This window comes from Opisthocomus hoazin, chromosome 3, assembly GCF_030867145.1.
Source record: "Opisthocomus hoazin isolate bOpiHoa1 chromosome 3, bOpiHoa1.hap1, whole genome shotgun sequence".
NCBI classification, from domain to species: domain Eukaryota; kingdom Metazoa; phylum Chordata; class Aves; order Opisthocomiformes; family Opisthocomidae; genus Opisthocomus; species Opisthocomus hoazin.
The window spans coordinates 59,163,458-59,178,254 of record NC_134416.1 but is presented as its reverse complement, the minus strand read 5'-3'; the positions used below and the strand labels follow the sequence as shown (position 1 = coordinate 59,178,254).

At 37.9% G+C, this 14,797-nt stretch overlaps 1 protein-coding gene across 11 annotated transcripts in view; it reads right to left on the bottom strand.

The window, feature by feature from the left end:
- The window catches only part of PTPRM (protein tyrosine phosphatase receptor type M), a 499,856-nt gene that overhangs the window by 174,449 nt on the left and 310,610 nt on the right, over positions 1-14,797 (bottom strand). For 7 of the 11 annotated variants that reach the window (XM_075416445.1, XM_075416446.1, XM_075416448.1 and 4 more), the window contains exons 12-14: positions 9,722-9,995; positions 8,542-8,578; positions 3,293-3,367 (exon numbers count right to left, since the gene is read on the bottom strand). In XM_075416445.1, coding sequence (XP_075272560.1) covers positions 3,293-3,367; positions 8,542-8,578; positions 9,722-9,995 — 386 coding nt within the window. The remainder of the gene's footprint in view (positions 1-3,292; positions 3,368-8,541; positions 8,579-9,721; positions 9,996-14,797) is intronic. The other 4 variants (XM_075416451.1, XM_075416453.1, XM_075416455.1 and 1 more) reach the window with 1 other exon arrangement.

Below are 14,797 nucleotides of genomic sequence, written 5' to 3'. Positions count from 1 at the left end.
ACGACAACTACCTTGTAGTAATTTAAGTGTAACTGCAAGGAAGAGTTCCCTTTGCTACAGGTTACAAAGGAGTACGGAAGCAAGGAGTGGCTGTCAAGATATTTAGGGCAAATAGCAGGTAATCCTATAAATGGAAGACATTTTTATGTGAAAAGGAAGGAGAAAGAAAGGACAAAGAAGAACTAATAATGCATTGTTTATAAACTGCACCAGTAAGGCCCAGGATGAGTTGATGATGATGGTGGAGGAAATGAGTGCAAGTAGAGTTGGCTTGAAAACTGAGCTGTATTATCATCATCTTTCTGAAGAGAAAGACCTTTCAAAATTGGTAACAATATTCAGGAGTGCAGCCAAGATTTGAAATTTTCATGATGGAAGAAGCATGAACTTCCCACCTGAAAAAAACAAAATCCCAACCCTGACCTCCCCACTGCCAGTTATGTATGTCCTCAAATGCTAAAAAAGTAATTTCTTGATCTCAAATCTAATTATTTGGTGCTGACCAAAGAAGTGAGGAAAAGGCAGGAGAATAGGGCGGGGAGAACGTGATCATTCCCTGCTTCCTTGTGTCTAGTCCAGCTCCTGTAAATCTCCTTTCAGAAAACCTTCGGGTTCTTATGGATACCGCAGATACCATTACTGCTGTCCTACCCTGAAGTTGAGAAGCTTGCCTAAGGGTCCCCTGCACAGTACGTCTCTGTAGAAAACCATGAATTCCTGTTGCTCTCCTGGGACCAACCATGTGGGCTGGGTGAGGTTTTTTCACTCCCTACTGCAGTTATGGCAACTGAGAAGGAGGAAGATGCTTCTTTCCTTTTGATCACACAGTCTCTCAATCATGAGAGGGATTGCAAAAATTATAGAATCATAGAATCATAGAATCGTAAGGGTTGGAAGGGACCTTAAAGATCATCCGGTTCCAAACCCCCTGCCGTGAGCAGGGACATCTCCCAGTAGACCAGGTTGCTCAGAGCTCCATCCAACACTTCCAGGGAGGGTGCATCCACAGCTTCTCTGGGCAACCTCTTCCAGTGTTTCACCACCTTCATGGTGAAGAATTTCTTCCTAATCTCTAATCTAAATCTGCTCTCTTATAGTTTGCAGCCATTGCCCCTTGTCCCATCACTACACACCCCTGTGAAAAGTCCCTCTCCATCCTTCCTGTAGGCCCCCTTCAGGTACTGGAAGGCTGCTATAAGGTCACCCCGCAGCCTTCTCTTCTCCAGGCTGAACAGCCCCAACCCTCTCAGCCTTTCTTCACAGGAGAGGTGTTCCAGCCCTCGGATCATCCTTGTGGCCCTCCTCCAGACCCGCTCCAACAGTTCCATGTCCTTCTTGTGCTGGGGACTCCAGAGCTGGATGCAGTACTCCAGGTGGGGTCTCACCAGAGAGGAGTAGAGGGGCAGAATCACCTTTCTCGACCTGCTGGCCACGCTTCTCTTGATGCAGCCCAGGATACAGTTGGCTTTCTGGGCTGCAAGCGCACATTGCCGGCTCATGTAGAGATTATACAAGGCTTTTAAATACATTTCATAGACAGCCAGAAATGCTCTTTGGAGGTATCATCTGATACTTTCTTTTTCACTATAAAAGTTTGTTTCTGCTAGACCAGATTACTTTTTTTGTTTAATAAAAAGGAAATAAAAGTCACAGATCTGACAGACAACCATAGAGTGCCAATGCTATGAGCCATCAGTGACTAAACAACCAAATAAATACTTTGCTGGCTGTCCTATGCTAGCTATATCTCTGTTCTCTCACTGTTAACTACTACAGCCATCTCCCTCTTGTGGAACACGCATATCTCCAGTGTTTCCCATAGCTACCCGGTTTTGCAGTAAAAGAAATAAAAAATAAAATAAGAGAGAAAAACTTTTAATTCTGCATATGGAAAAATATATAAGCTTATTTGAATCCTGTGATGAAGAAATCAAAACTTGTTGAAGTCAAGGATATAGAAGAGATGTTTTTTGCATTCTCAAGTAAAAATTAATTGAGCTATAAAAACGTATGTGGACAGAGCTTCTGACAAGCAGCACTAACAAGAACAAACTAGTACTTCTTGGCACCATCTAAATATGTTATTCTGGTTAGTTCACATGTTATTACATAATACATATATACATGCAAGAATTTTGTCTTGATTGACATGGCAACTTGAGCATTATGGATCACTCAGCTTTGTTATTACAACACTCCCCCAGAATTAAAAGCTATGGCAGACACGTCACTAATCCTTTTATCTTCAGCTGAATAATTTAGCTGTCCCTTACTGACTATAACGGTATCCAGATGCTGAGCATCTGAACACCTCCTTATCCCTTAGATACCTCGGTAGCAACATTCACATTCTTCCCAAGTAACTATGCCAGTATTCTTGAAAAAGGCAATGATTTTATCATATGCTAAATGCTGACAGACAAGGTCTAACTTCTCTGGTTACAAATTCCATGAAACTCACCTTAGATTCTAGAGTTTTTAAAGCTCTTCTGTTTGAAAATAACAAGGTTTCCAAATCCTTTAAAAGCTTTATGCATGTGTTTATTTTCTGACAAAATGAACCATTTCCTCAAGTTCATAAAGATTTGCTGGTACATTCTGAACCGGCCTTTAAGCCACACACAGCCTAATAATTGTCTCACTTGCGTACTGAGTTTACTTTGACAATTAGATTTAAAAACCTTACAGTCTTGTTCATTTTCATATGCTAGACGCTAGGTTATTTTGGTTTAATCCTATGTCAGGTATGACATAATTAAAAGAAAATCAATCTTAATTATTTAAATTTTTTCATATTGAAATATTGCCACAAAATATGATCTTCCCAACATTCTGCAGTAAAAAAAAATCCATTAATACAAGATCTTTGTCCTAACTTACACACGCAACTCTTGAGCCCAAATTATTTAGCAATTCCAGTGTCTTGATCTAATAACACAGAAAAAAATAAACAGGTACACAGATATATATCTCTATATTCAAACTGTCATTTAATTTATGGATGGAGAAGACTAGATCTCTTTACAACATCAGGCTTGAAGGAACATTCCACAGATCACACACACAATGGGCACATGCAGGTGGAGTTGTACATACAGGGATGTGCGTGTGAGTTTTGGTGCCAAGCACACAATTTAATTTAATGGAGCTGAAGAAAAATTTATAAACAAAAAGAAACTTTAAACGCAGAAAAATATTTATGAGCAGAGAATGAAGAAACCGTCAGGCAAAGGGAGCCAAAGAAAATGAGACAAAATGGGCATGATGACTTGTCTATACTTGAACATCTGACCTGTTAGTTGGTCGTCGCCTGCAGCAGGGGCGATGCGAATGTATGGTGTTGTAAGCTGAGTCACGATTATCGCAGCTAAGGCAAAGGAAGATTTCCAGGTCAGCATGCATGAGGGAAAAAAAAGCCAGACTGAAGCTAGGCCAGCAAGAAGAATCTTGGTCAATAGTTTATTGTCTGAACTTCTTACAAATAAAAACCAAAAAACCTCCCACAAGTTCCCTTTCATCTTTAGTTGTTAGTCTGGTTATTCTGCAAATTAATAAGCTTTTGTATGTGATCTTCATTCAGGAAGAGGACTCCAAGCACATTATTTACATGCAACACATTTGAGGAAACCGGAGCCTCCCTGGCTCTGCTAGTCACAGCACTGGGCTTTCTAAGTGAAAGTTAACTGCTTACTCAGATTGCTCTAGTTTTAACTTCTCCAGGTAATTTGAACTAGTTTAACTTTTTGTTTTCCTACTTCATAGTACTACATTATTCCTATAGTTCTTTTTTAAGATAATTTTCATGCAAAATATTTTTGAGCTAGCTAAGATTCATTTTTCTTGTACCTACTTAGGTCTTTGTTCTGCAAATGCACACTACACATATACTTAACTTTCAGCATACAGAGAACGACCACTGAGACTTGACATGCTTTTAATTAGGTATGTATGTAACTGTTTGAGGTCCGAGTTTCAAGTTTACTCTTTGCTACTAAGACAAGAAAAAGCAAAAAAATTGAATTGTTTGTGTGCCAGAAGCATTCAGACTTTTCTGCTGGAGCTGTAACGATCACTGATGGGTATAGATAACCATTACCACGGCTCACATTAATGAAATCTCATATTTCTTTGTTTGCCAGCAGTTCTGTGATTGCCCCTAAATGGTTAAGCACACTATGATACATATATATTAAGGAATATAAAAAAAATTAAAAGGTCATATCCAACATGATGCAGCTGGAGAACGATGCAAAGAAAAAATATTGGAAAATTAAGGACAAAATTATACAAAAGTTCACTCATTTACATAGAACAGCCTGGGTGCTATTAGAAATGTGGCAACCAGTGAGGAAAATAGATCATCTACCATCTGCAGACAATTAAACTCAAAACTGCTGCTGCATAATATTTTGAAATATCCCTCTGCAACACTGAAATGCAGTGTTGATAGTTGCTGCTAGAGTACTGTTGCTATTGGACTTAAAACATTATAATATCCTTTTCTCTCTCATAATTAATGAAAGCCTTCCAATATTGCAAAATTAGAACAATAATGTCTCCCTCTTGAGAACTGGAATCCTAGGAGCTAACCAAGATGTTTCAATCCAGACTGTGTTGTAAGTCCTATCAGGAAATAATAGTCTTAATATAAATCACAAAACACCACAAAGTTGATAGCAATAAACTTGGAGGAGTTTTAGAATGTTTTCAATTTTGTCTGCTGAGATTTTACAGTCATTTAGCTTGAAGAAAGAGAAGGTATATGAAAGCCATATTTCAAGCAAAATACGACAGCCTGTATTACAACTGGCACAAAAATCTATTCCTGATTTTTGTTTGTTTGTTTGTTTAATTATCTTGTCAAAAATAATGGTAGTGGAAACCCTGCAGTCTCTACATTTGTATATACACCAAATAGTCACAGAGGTCCTAGAAGGCTTTCTCTACAGAAAACTAAGATCAGAAGATTCTGCACCACAAGAATATGCTGTCTGATCCTTCTCCTAGCAAATTCAGTAGCAAAGGTTCCTTTTGACTTCAGTAGAATCAGAAGGAGAACTTTCAGCTCTACAAACCCCAATATTCTGATCCTAAACTACACTTACAATCATTGTAATCAGGATTTTTATATGATCTCTAAAAGAACACATTTAACAGAGGTTTTATTTGTAAAAATACAATGATCATAAAACAAGAGCATTTTTTAAAATGTTACAAATTGAGATTGTTTAAAATATGCTTGATGGAATGAGAAAGTATTCCCCAGCTACTGACCCTACACATGCATTTAACCCATTAGAGTTAGGCTGTAATTTTCTGGAGTTGGGCTGTACTTTCCTAACAAGAAGCTAGTCAATATGCTGCTAGGCTATCCTTTGCACTTTGGCTCTGATCCAGTAACAGAGTTTCGTGTGTGCCAGCTGAGTACATGCTTGATAGTAAGCACATGCGTTATTCCTGTTGGCATCAACGGGAGTGAAAAGTGAAGTACCTACTCAAGGTAGGCTGGATCTGGGGCAAGAACAGTCTGTATGTTTATATTACCCTTACTAATTCTTTTTTATTTTAACAAAAAAATAAAAAAGCATATAGCTGGCCATGGAATGAACACTGCAAACTCATCAATAAAACAGAAACTCAATGATCTTAAGGTCTCAAGGCACCAAGGACTTTTAGATTATCTGGAGTTGGGATAATTAAAGGAAATACAGTTAGAAAATGATATAGCTATGCTCATGTCAGGTTCTGAACTCCCACATTGGTCCTGATGGAAGACTTCAAACAGGCTAACCACATGCCCTTAATACAGACGATGAGGTGGTTTGGTCAAGCTCAGCTGCTGATGCGCTTGGTGCAATCCTCAAATTCCATGTGGAGTGGAATTGCAGAAGCTTTCCGCAGTCACGGAATCAAGAAACAAGCCAGCAGTTGGCTGCCCTGCCATGTTTGTTTTACAGGGTATACTTCATGGCACAGCCCTTTACCCAGTAAAATACTTACATATCTACTTTAAGACAGAATAGTTGCAATGCAGTCAGCGAGATTATTCTTTGTGCTCAAAATTAGTTATATAACTGACTTGATTAGTGCCTAAAAGCATATGGTTTCCCACACACATATTACATTCTAGTGTACGTCTACTAACTCCAATGGCCTACATAAGGCTGTACGTATTTTCAGGATCAGACCTTAACTTAAAAGAAGATTGTACCAGTTTTATACATGAATGGCCTAAAACACTTCCTTTTATCTTTAAAAACCACCGAACTTGAACTTTTAAAGATAACAGAAGCCCAGAATACAAACATATCATAAATTATATTAGTATACAAAAACTAAATGTTGTACTGGAGAGTGTTCACAACCTTATTTGCAGAGAAGCACTGGAATAAATAGATGAACACAATGAGCACATGATAGAGCTTAAGCAGCGTACTGTCTAGTAGCTATACCATAGTCAAAAACCTCAGCGGAAAATGGTGCATGTCTGATTGAGATCAGCCACAGCAGTCAGAGCAGCCTCTGCTTCCTGGGGTACAGGCAATGGGAATATTGTACTAAGCTCTTCGGGGAGGGGTGGATGGAAGGGGAGGTGAATGGGAGAGGACAACCCTCTGCCTTGTCCCACTGCAGGTGTGGTGACTTCTCACCTACAGATATTAAGCACTTTTGTTATTTTTTCTAGTCCGTATGTGGGAAGTCCAAGGAGGGCACAGAAGTCTGCTTTTATCTCAAGTATCTCTATTAGATCTAAAGGGAAGAAATCGGTACAGACAGGTATGATTAATATCATACTAAAATACGTCATGGTCTCCATTTTACTTTAAAAAATTAATATAGCTTAACAATATAATACAGACATTCAGCTTATGAGCATGGAAATAAGCACTTTACAGAAGCCCCCCAGGAAAGTCTGGCACCAGGGGTTACAACTGCCCTTGAGGACAAGTCTGGTTTCAAGGTCCTCACAACTAGCCCTTACATTATTTTACTGGCTTCACAAAGGTATTATGAAGAATTCTGAAACACGCTTTCAAAACAGATATGTGTGGAGATTTTTTTAAAATAAAAGCTGCATTTCTCATGTGTCCATTGCCAAATGGGTTAGCTCAAAGTAGCTTGTTGCTATGGGAGCTATTCCAATTCAAAAAGTTACCCTTGCTTCTCAAATGAGAGGGTAAGATTTTTCAGTCAGTTGAGTAATTGAAATAGTTGAAGAACCATTAATAATTAGGAATACAGATCTTCAAATAAATTAAAATCCATTCCTTCTAATCACCAATTATGATTTCTGAGGTAATGCAGTCCACTCCTGGTATCACTGAAGCTACCGGAAAACAACAACACAGGATTCCACTTGAATCCGGACTTAATCTCTCATCTATATCTTAGTGGGTTTTAGTTTAGACATTTGAAAGTTTTCTATGTTTTAGTAAGAAGTCAGTAAATTAGAATTTAAACTACTTCCTTCAGTTTTGGGGGAAAAAAAGATCAATGAGAACCAGTTCAAAGAGCCATAAAAACTGTATTTGTCACATTAGGGAGGATCCAGCCTTTCAGCAGATGCAACTATATGCTAACACTTCTTTTACTTATAAGCAATGAGATTCTCATCCATCCTGTTTAGATTTAGTGGTGGTAGAATTGTGAAGCCTACACGTAAAGGAAGTAATAGTGGAATCAGTTACATCAGGGACAGTCACTACGAGACACGCATGATCTCCTGCAGGGAACAGTGGCACAGGGATGAAGTAGTGTTTGTTTCATACTCTTACCAGGTGTCCAAACCATGAGGTGATATTACCTATTCCTACTCACAGTAGTACTTTCTTTTCCTCTATTACAGTCTCCAAATAATCATACTATCCCACCACTTCTTTTTCAGGCCTTGAAGTTGCCACCAGCTAGAGGTACTAAAAAGGTGAGACTACAAAGATAATCACAGACAGATCCTAGCCTCCAGAGTTAAATATATCAGCAGCATGTTTATCTTTTCCTGTATGGGGATCAAACCTATAGCTAGTGCTCTCAATTACACAAACTTGTCTCACAAATCATAATATCATGTGCTGACAGTCCAATAAACATAGCTGATCTGTACCTTGAAAATGAAGCACATGATTTCTCCGCTTTTCTTGTACAAAGCAATTAAGATAACTGCTTATGAGTAAGGGGTAATTTTTCACTACAGATGTATAAGCAGCTAGAACACACTCTGCAATTGGCAATTTTACAATTCTACTATATTTAGAAAAATCAAAAATATTTATTGTGAGATCATATAAAAACCCATGGTATATATTTTAAAAACCCTGTGTTCAAGTACACAACTAAAAATGAGTAACACGCTTATTATTAAAAGCAAACAAACAAACAAACTTCCTAAATCTCAGCTAGAGATGCAAATGAATCCTTTAAAATTGTGTAATAGGTTTAGTGATGCCTTTTAGCAATATAAACACTTCTGGAAGTTTGCAAAGACCATGTGATGGAAAGGTCAGCAGGCTGAAATACAGAATACTTGACATAATATGAACGTACCTTTTGTGGCCACCCTGACGCAGTCGATTTTGGTTTCCTATGTCAAATAAAGAGGAAAAAGGTCACATCTTGTGTTTCTAAGCAAAGAAAGTCACCCATGATTCTCTTCTTAAAAGTGCTGATAAAATGTCAGAGAGGTGTTCATTTAATGTGCCTCATTACATATTTAACTGCTTCTTAAGCAACCCCAATGTGCTTTCATAATATGGACTAACACTGCTTGGGTATGGTACATCAACAGTTCATTTAAGATTCCGCTACAAGTAGAAAATACGTGAAAGATATTCACAAGAGCAGAGGCAAGTGTTCAGCTTTTTTACTGTGGCAACATAATGACCTGGGGAGATTTTTCTTTTTCTTAAAGATAGTACAGTTTGAGGCATCATGCTAGACAATTTTAGAAAGAAAAAATAATCAATGGTGTTTCACATTTCTGCACTGTCAGTGCACTGTGAAAGAGGGACCATTATGGTTTCTGGCAGAAAACATTTCCAGGCTGTCAGCACAGACAGCCAAGGCTTATCAAGAATTGAAGGGCTCTGGTAGGTCTGTCCAGGAAACGAAAAACAATTCCAGGAAGAATTAGACCCATGAAACACGGTCTGCAAAAACCTTTTTACAGACTTATCATTTCAGTTCCATCTACTTATGTTTCTTTTACTGTTTGCAGAAAGGGGAAAAAAACCCCATGGTTTTTAATTCAGTCAGGGCCATCAAATGAGAAAATGGGAGTTCAAGACATTATAAACTAAAGTAATGGGACTGGACAGGCCAAGACAGATGTGCTAAAATCCAGAATCAAGTTTGGCTTAAACTCAACGAAAGAAATTGCAACACTTTCCTCTTCAAAGCAAGAAAACAAAACCAAAAAAAAAAGAAAGAAAAAAAGCCAGTCAAACTCACTCATTGGACAGCTTTTAGCTAATAAGACAGAACGGTAACGCACTACTTTGCCTACTCACTATTGACAAAATGTGCTGTTATCCCCTCCTCTTTCCTGTAACCTTTAATCATTAAGCAATATTGTGTTAGGAAAACTGCTATTTTTTAAACTCAGTGTGTTACATTTCCTGGTTACTTCATTTTCTTATTAGCAACTAAGTGGGCGTCTTGCTACCTGGTGCCCATCACCTGTTTACACACAAATACTGTATAAAACTACACCTGTCATAAGACTTACCCCATTGGCTCTGCTAGCAGCTTGAAAATAGATGCTGTAACTCTTATGAGGAAGAAGAGGAGTGTTCCAGAAACCACTGTAGGTTTTGTTATCACCAACGGTAAAAGGCTGAGCAGTTTGTAAACCATTGGCTGGAAACTCTGCAGCAAAGTAGTACTGGGAATTCAAAAGCGAGGCATTCTGGAAATGAATGGGCACTGGGTAGCACTTCAGGATTTCAGTTGTCTTTTTGGTCCTCCGTGGGCGTTCCTCTTCAACAACGATTTGATAGACACTAAGAACGTAGAGAGGAAACAAAAGAAACACAGCTTTTTTAAGACTCGGGTAATCAACTCATTCTGAAACCGTAATAGCACATCAGTATTTATGGAAAAAAAATACTGTTAAAGGCAAAGCACATGGGCAGAAAATGTCATTTTGACACTCAGGTGTAGGAATTTGTGGAATAGATTCATGCTTTCAAATAAATTAATTTTGTTTTGGAAAAACAGAATTAGCCATCCACACCACAGCTTTTCATATCGCAAATGCACAGAACACTTCCTTGTTCAAACTCTTGTACAGAAAAAGCTTGCTTTATTAGCTCTAAAATATAGAATGAAGTATTTTTTTTTTCACAAAAGTAAGTATAAAGCTATAGGTTCCATTCTCTAACCTGTTTATCTTGTCTAAACAAAATTAAATGAGTAGTAAGATAAAAATGAAGAAACAAATTAAAAAGAGATGGGGAACAGTATTTGCTTAACTGTTGACATTATAACTTTTTATAAACGCACACATAGAGTAAATTACAGTCTTTTAAAATTTCAGTGGCATATTGACTGTTACTGAGCAAGAAAAAAACACTTTTTGTTGGAAGTTATTCTCACTCAGCAAAGCACTTTTACACATCTTAGAGAGAACCGTATTTTAAAGAGTTTCTGCATTCTGCAAACCAATTCAGTTTGTACTTGCATTCTTTGCTGTGCTGCGACGCACAGGGAACAGCCCATCCCCCTCCACTGTAAAGGTGCTATGGACATTCAAGCAGGAACAAAGAAATTGTGATTTCTGCTGTATATGCAAACAGTGTAATCATTATACCCTTGCAGTTGCTGTAAAAGCCTGAGTCAGGGCTTTCAAATTTGTGAAGTGGGAAGTCCATGTCTCTAAAGAGGACTGGCTTGCAAGTTTATTGCTTCACTGGGGGCCAGTGATTCTTAATCATTATTTGTCTCCTGGAATCTTGAATCCCAGTAAGCAAGTCAGTATGGGTACCTGATGTTAAAGCAGCAATGTGAATGTGTCTGCATTTTTGCACGTCATCTATATCTAATAAAAATTTATGATCTTTCAAGTTGATAATTCATAAAAAGCAACAATCTCTGCGTATGGCATGTTCCTTAAAGATGAAATAGCCATGCAGTCTTCTGACATGTTGTTCCTACTCCACCATCTGTAGGTAGATGAATATGTTTACAGAAGACTCTGCCCAAAGTACAGGGACACTTGGGTTGTGCCTCTGCAGGTCTCAGTCTGGACCCAACAGGGCTTAGTGGCTTAGTCATATCACTGCACCACCATGGCTATTCCCCTTCCGAAGGAAAACCTGGTTTAGAAACAAAAGAGATGACTGTGCAGTCGCCAAGCCAGCTCATAGCCAGCAAGCTCCTGCTCCTGCCAGGGCTTTGCTAGACTCAAGCTGCTTTGAGCGCTGGCACAGAGCTCTCCAGCTCTTGCACTCTCTGGAGCCTCACTGATTCAGTGCACAACCAGACCAACACACTGCTCTGACAATCTAGCTGCCTTTGCACGTTTAGGTAATGCTGTCTGCTTGAATGGCACCCCACCAGTGAAACTGTTCAAAGCCAGGTTGGATAGGGCATTGAGCAACCTGATCTAGTGAAAGAGGTCCCTGCCTACAGCAGGGGGGGTGGACTACATGGTCTTTAAAGGTCCCTTCCAACCCAAATAATTCTATAACTTCATGACTCTATGACAGCACTATTCTAGGTCTACAAAGCCTTCATAGCTGCATATAACCCAGAGGCAGGGGAACACCAATTCTCTTGGCCATCCCACTGTTTTTTTTATCAAACCTATTGAACGCGTAGACCCCATTTGCTATGTTTTTAAGATCCAACATCTCCAGCAGGAGATGTTGCACTTCCTATGCTCACAAAAAATGAACAGAAAGTTAACACTGAGAATGCTTAATACCTCTTATTCAGCCCAAGTTAGACTTTCACCCCAGTGGAGATCTAGTTTAATGTTAAGACACTTAAATTTAAGTGTCCTCATGAAGATGTCTATACATTTGTAAATTCCCATTGCAGTCACTGGAGAGCTACTCAGTACAGGCAACAGATCTTAAAGACCCGACCAGGGAGAGGGTGTCTACTTTTGGGTCAGCTTAACTGCTTTCTAGGCTCCACTAACTACAATAATTACATGTAGACATCTACAAGTGGACACCTAAATTTAGATGTTTTAATCTGATGCTGATCCCTATGCAGAAATTGAACCATGTATAAGTAAAATTTGGTACAGCCAGGGAGACAAACAGTTGTCTTGAGGGTTCAATTGAAGGCCATTATCTGTACTTGTTGCAGTTCTGTACAACAAAGACTACATATCTAGCAGAAAGATTTTCATTAGTTGATTAATTCCATGCTGAGTAGTAAATGAAGGTCAATACACAGCAACCTCAATTGATCCTATAAAAACTGATCTGTAAAAACTAGCCATGAAATATCTAAGCTTAAAAATTAATCATTGTCATTACAATCTTATTTTTTCTCTTCCAAATCAATGTTTGACATGATTTTAGCAGTTAATTTTCTAGAACAAAATACAGTTGCTTAGATCTGGGATTCCAAGCTACTTTGAAGAAAGTGTGTTGCCTCCTCTTTTAGCTACTAATTTAAAGTGAATCTACTATAAATACTGTTTGTGAATTTAAATGAAGTATTGGAAAAAAAGTAGAAGGTGATGTAAACATCTATTCTTGCAAGGTAGTGAAGTTGGATACACTTGCCTAATACCGCAGCAAAGATAAGAATCCCTCAGTTTCACTAAAGCATGATAGATAGTAAATGAAGTTATTTGGCTGTCGCCTTCAGGAGTGTATTGTTACCTTTTTTATTGCAGCAGGTCTGAACATAAGAGGGACCTCAGACCAGACAAGGCAATATGACTTCTTTCAGTACTGGTTGAAATAAGGATTCTTTTAATTTTTCACTCGGTGATTAAGGCTAAAGATTGTAGGTATTTTAGAGACAAATCTCTCATTAAAATCCTCCTTTTCCTCCTGCAAATTCACGTTAGTTATACTACATGCACTATTCCTTGTATATTACATTTTAAATGCCTGCCATCTATCCATCTTCAGATACATTAAAGGAAGAAGTAAGTCGACTGGAGCAATTTCAAACTCAAAATGTCTTTTCATCCTTACTCCACAAGACAAATTAGATTTGCAAGCATCTAGACCTCAAATCTATTTGCTCTTTAATAATTTAAGCACTGAAAGGTCAAGCAGCTCTTTTCCATTCCCCTTTATCAAACTCCAAGTGCTAATGAAAAATAACTAAATCCTATCTGCTGCCCAATTTCCACACACTGATGTTTCTCTGATGTAAATTAACACATTATAAGCACCTGGGTCAACGGAAACATGACAGAACTATGAGTGATACTTTTTACATTTGTACAAATGAGATCATCTTGCTAATGAATTTTACAAAATTACCCCAATTACAATAATAACCCAAAAGCTTCCTCTAATTCTTCCTGTTAAAATTGCTTTCTTTAATACATAACAGCTGAATTGCCTACGCTGAAAAGGGTTCAAGCTTAGTGAATTGAGCTAGTGCTGCACCAGGACTCTATTATTGCTCTTAGATATTAGTCAGATTTCCTGGTTGTTTGAAGTTGCATTATTCCTTTTCCAAACCTCTACATTTCAGAGAATAAAGTCTTCCTACCTATAATCCAAAAAATCAAATCTACATTACAGCAAAAAAAGCTGAAGCTTATCGGCTATTGGTAGAACTTAAATTGATCTTTCTGAAGGAAAGAAACGTAATTTAAGTTTAATCATGTCACACAGTTCTACTATACAAATCCAATGTCTTGGAAATTGAACACAAAATCTACTTTTATAGAGACGGAAACTTACTGTTGCATCAAGAAAGGAACACATGGGAATTCTTTTTAACTTAGGATTCAAATATTTCAAATTTGGGGATTAAAAAAGGTGTCTGGGAAAATAAAAATTGATGTCATTTTTAAGCTGCATTTATTTTAACAATTTCAAAACAGTTCCAAATTTAAATGATCATGCAGAGATACCAATCTGAACATAACAAGGACTGTAATTTTGGTTAGAAATTAGACATAGCAGGCTTCTCAGATATTTACTGAAATTGAATTGCTGAAATTAAAATGGTGTGTCAATGTCTCCTAAATATACCAATTTTTTTTCAGACAGGGTTGAAAATGAGACATTAAAGAAGAAAGAAAACACGTTAACACAGTAATCAAAGATACTAAGAATATTTAGACATATGAACCAAACAAAGTAATTCAAAAGAAGACTTCAGTGTATATCTATTCTTAAGCATGTGAAATGATGGGGTTTAGTAACTTGCTGAATCTGAACATTATTCCACATTACTGGAATGCAGTAAATAAAATTATAATTAATCAAAGTCTTTTTGAAAGAGACAAAATAGTTTTTCAAGAAGGGCCTATTGGATACAAGCATGGACTTTAGGATCCTTAATACAGAAGTCCTTAACATGTACATTTTTTATCAAGGCATGTTGTGATAGGACAAGAAGTAATGGTTTTAAACTCAAAGAGGGTAGATTTAGACTGGATATAGGAAGAAATTTTTTACCATGAGGGTGGTGAAACACTGGAACAGGTTGCCCAGAGAGGCAGTGGAGGCCTCATCCCTGGAAACATTCAAGGCCAGGTTGGACGGGGCTCTGAGCAACCTGCTCTACTTGAAGACCACTCACTGCAGGGGGGTTGGACTAGATAGCTGTTAAAGGTCCCTTCCAACCCAAAGCATTCTGTGATTCTATGATA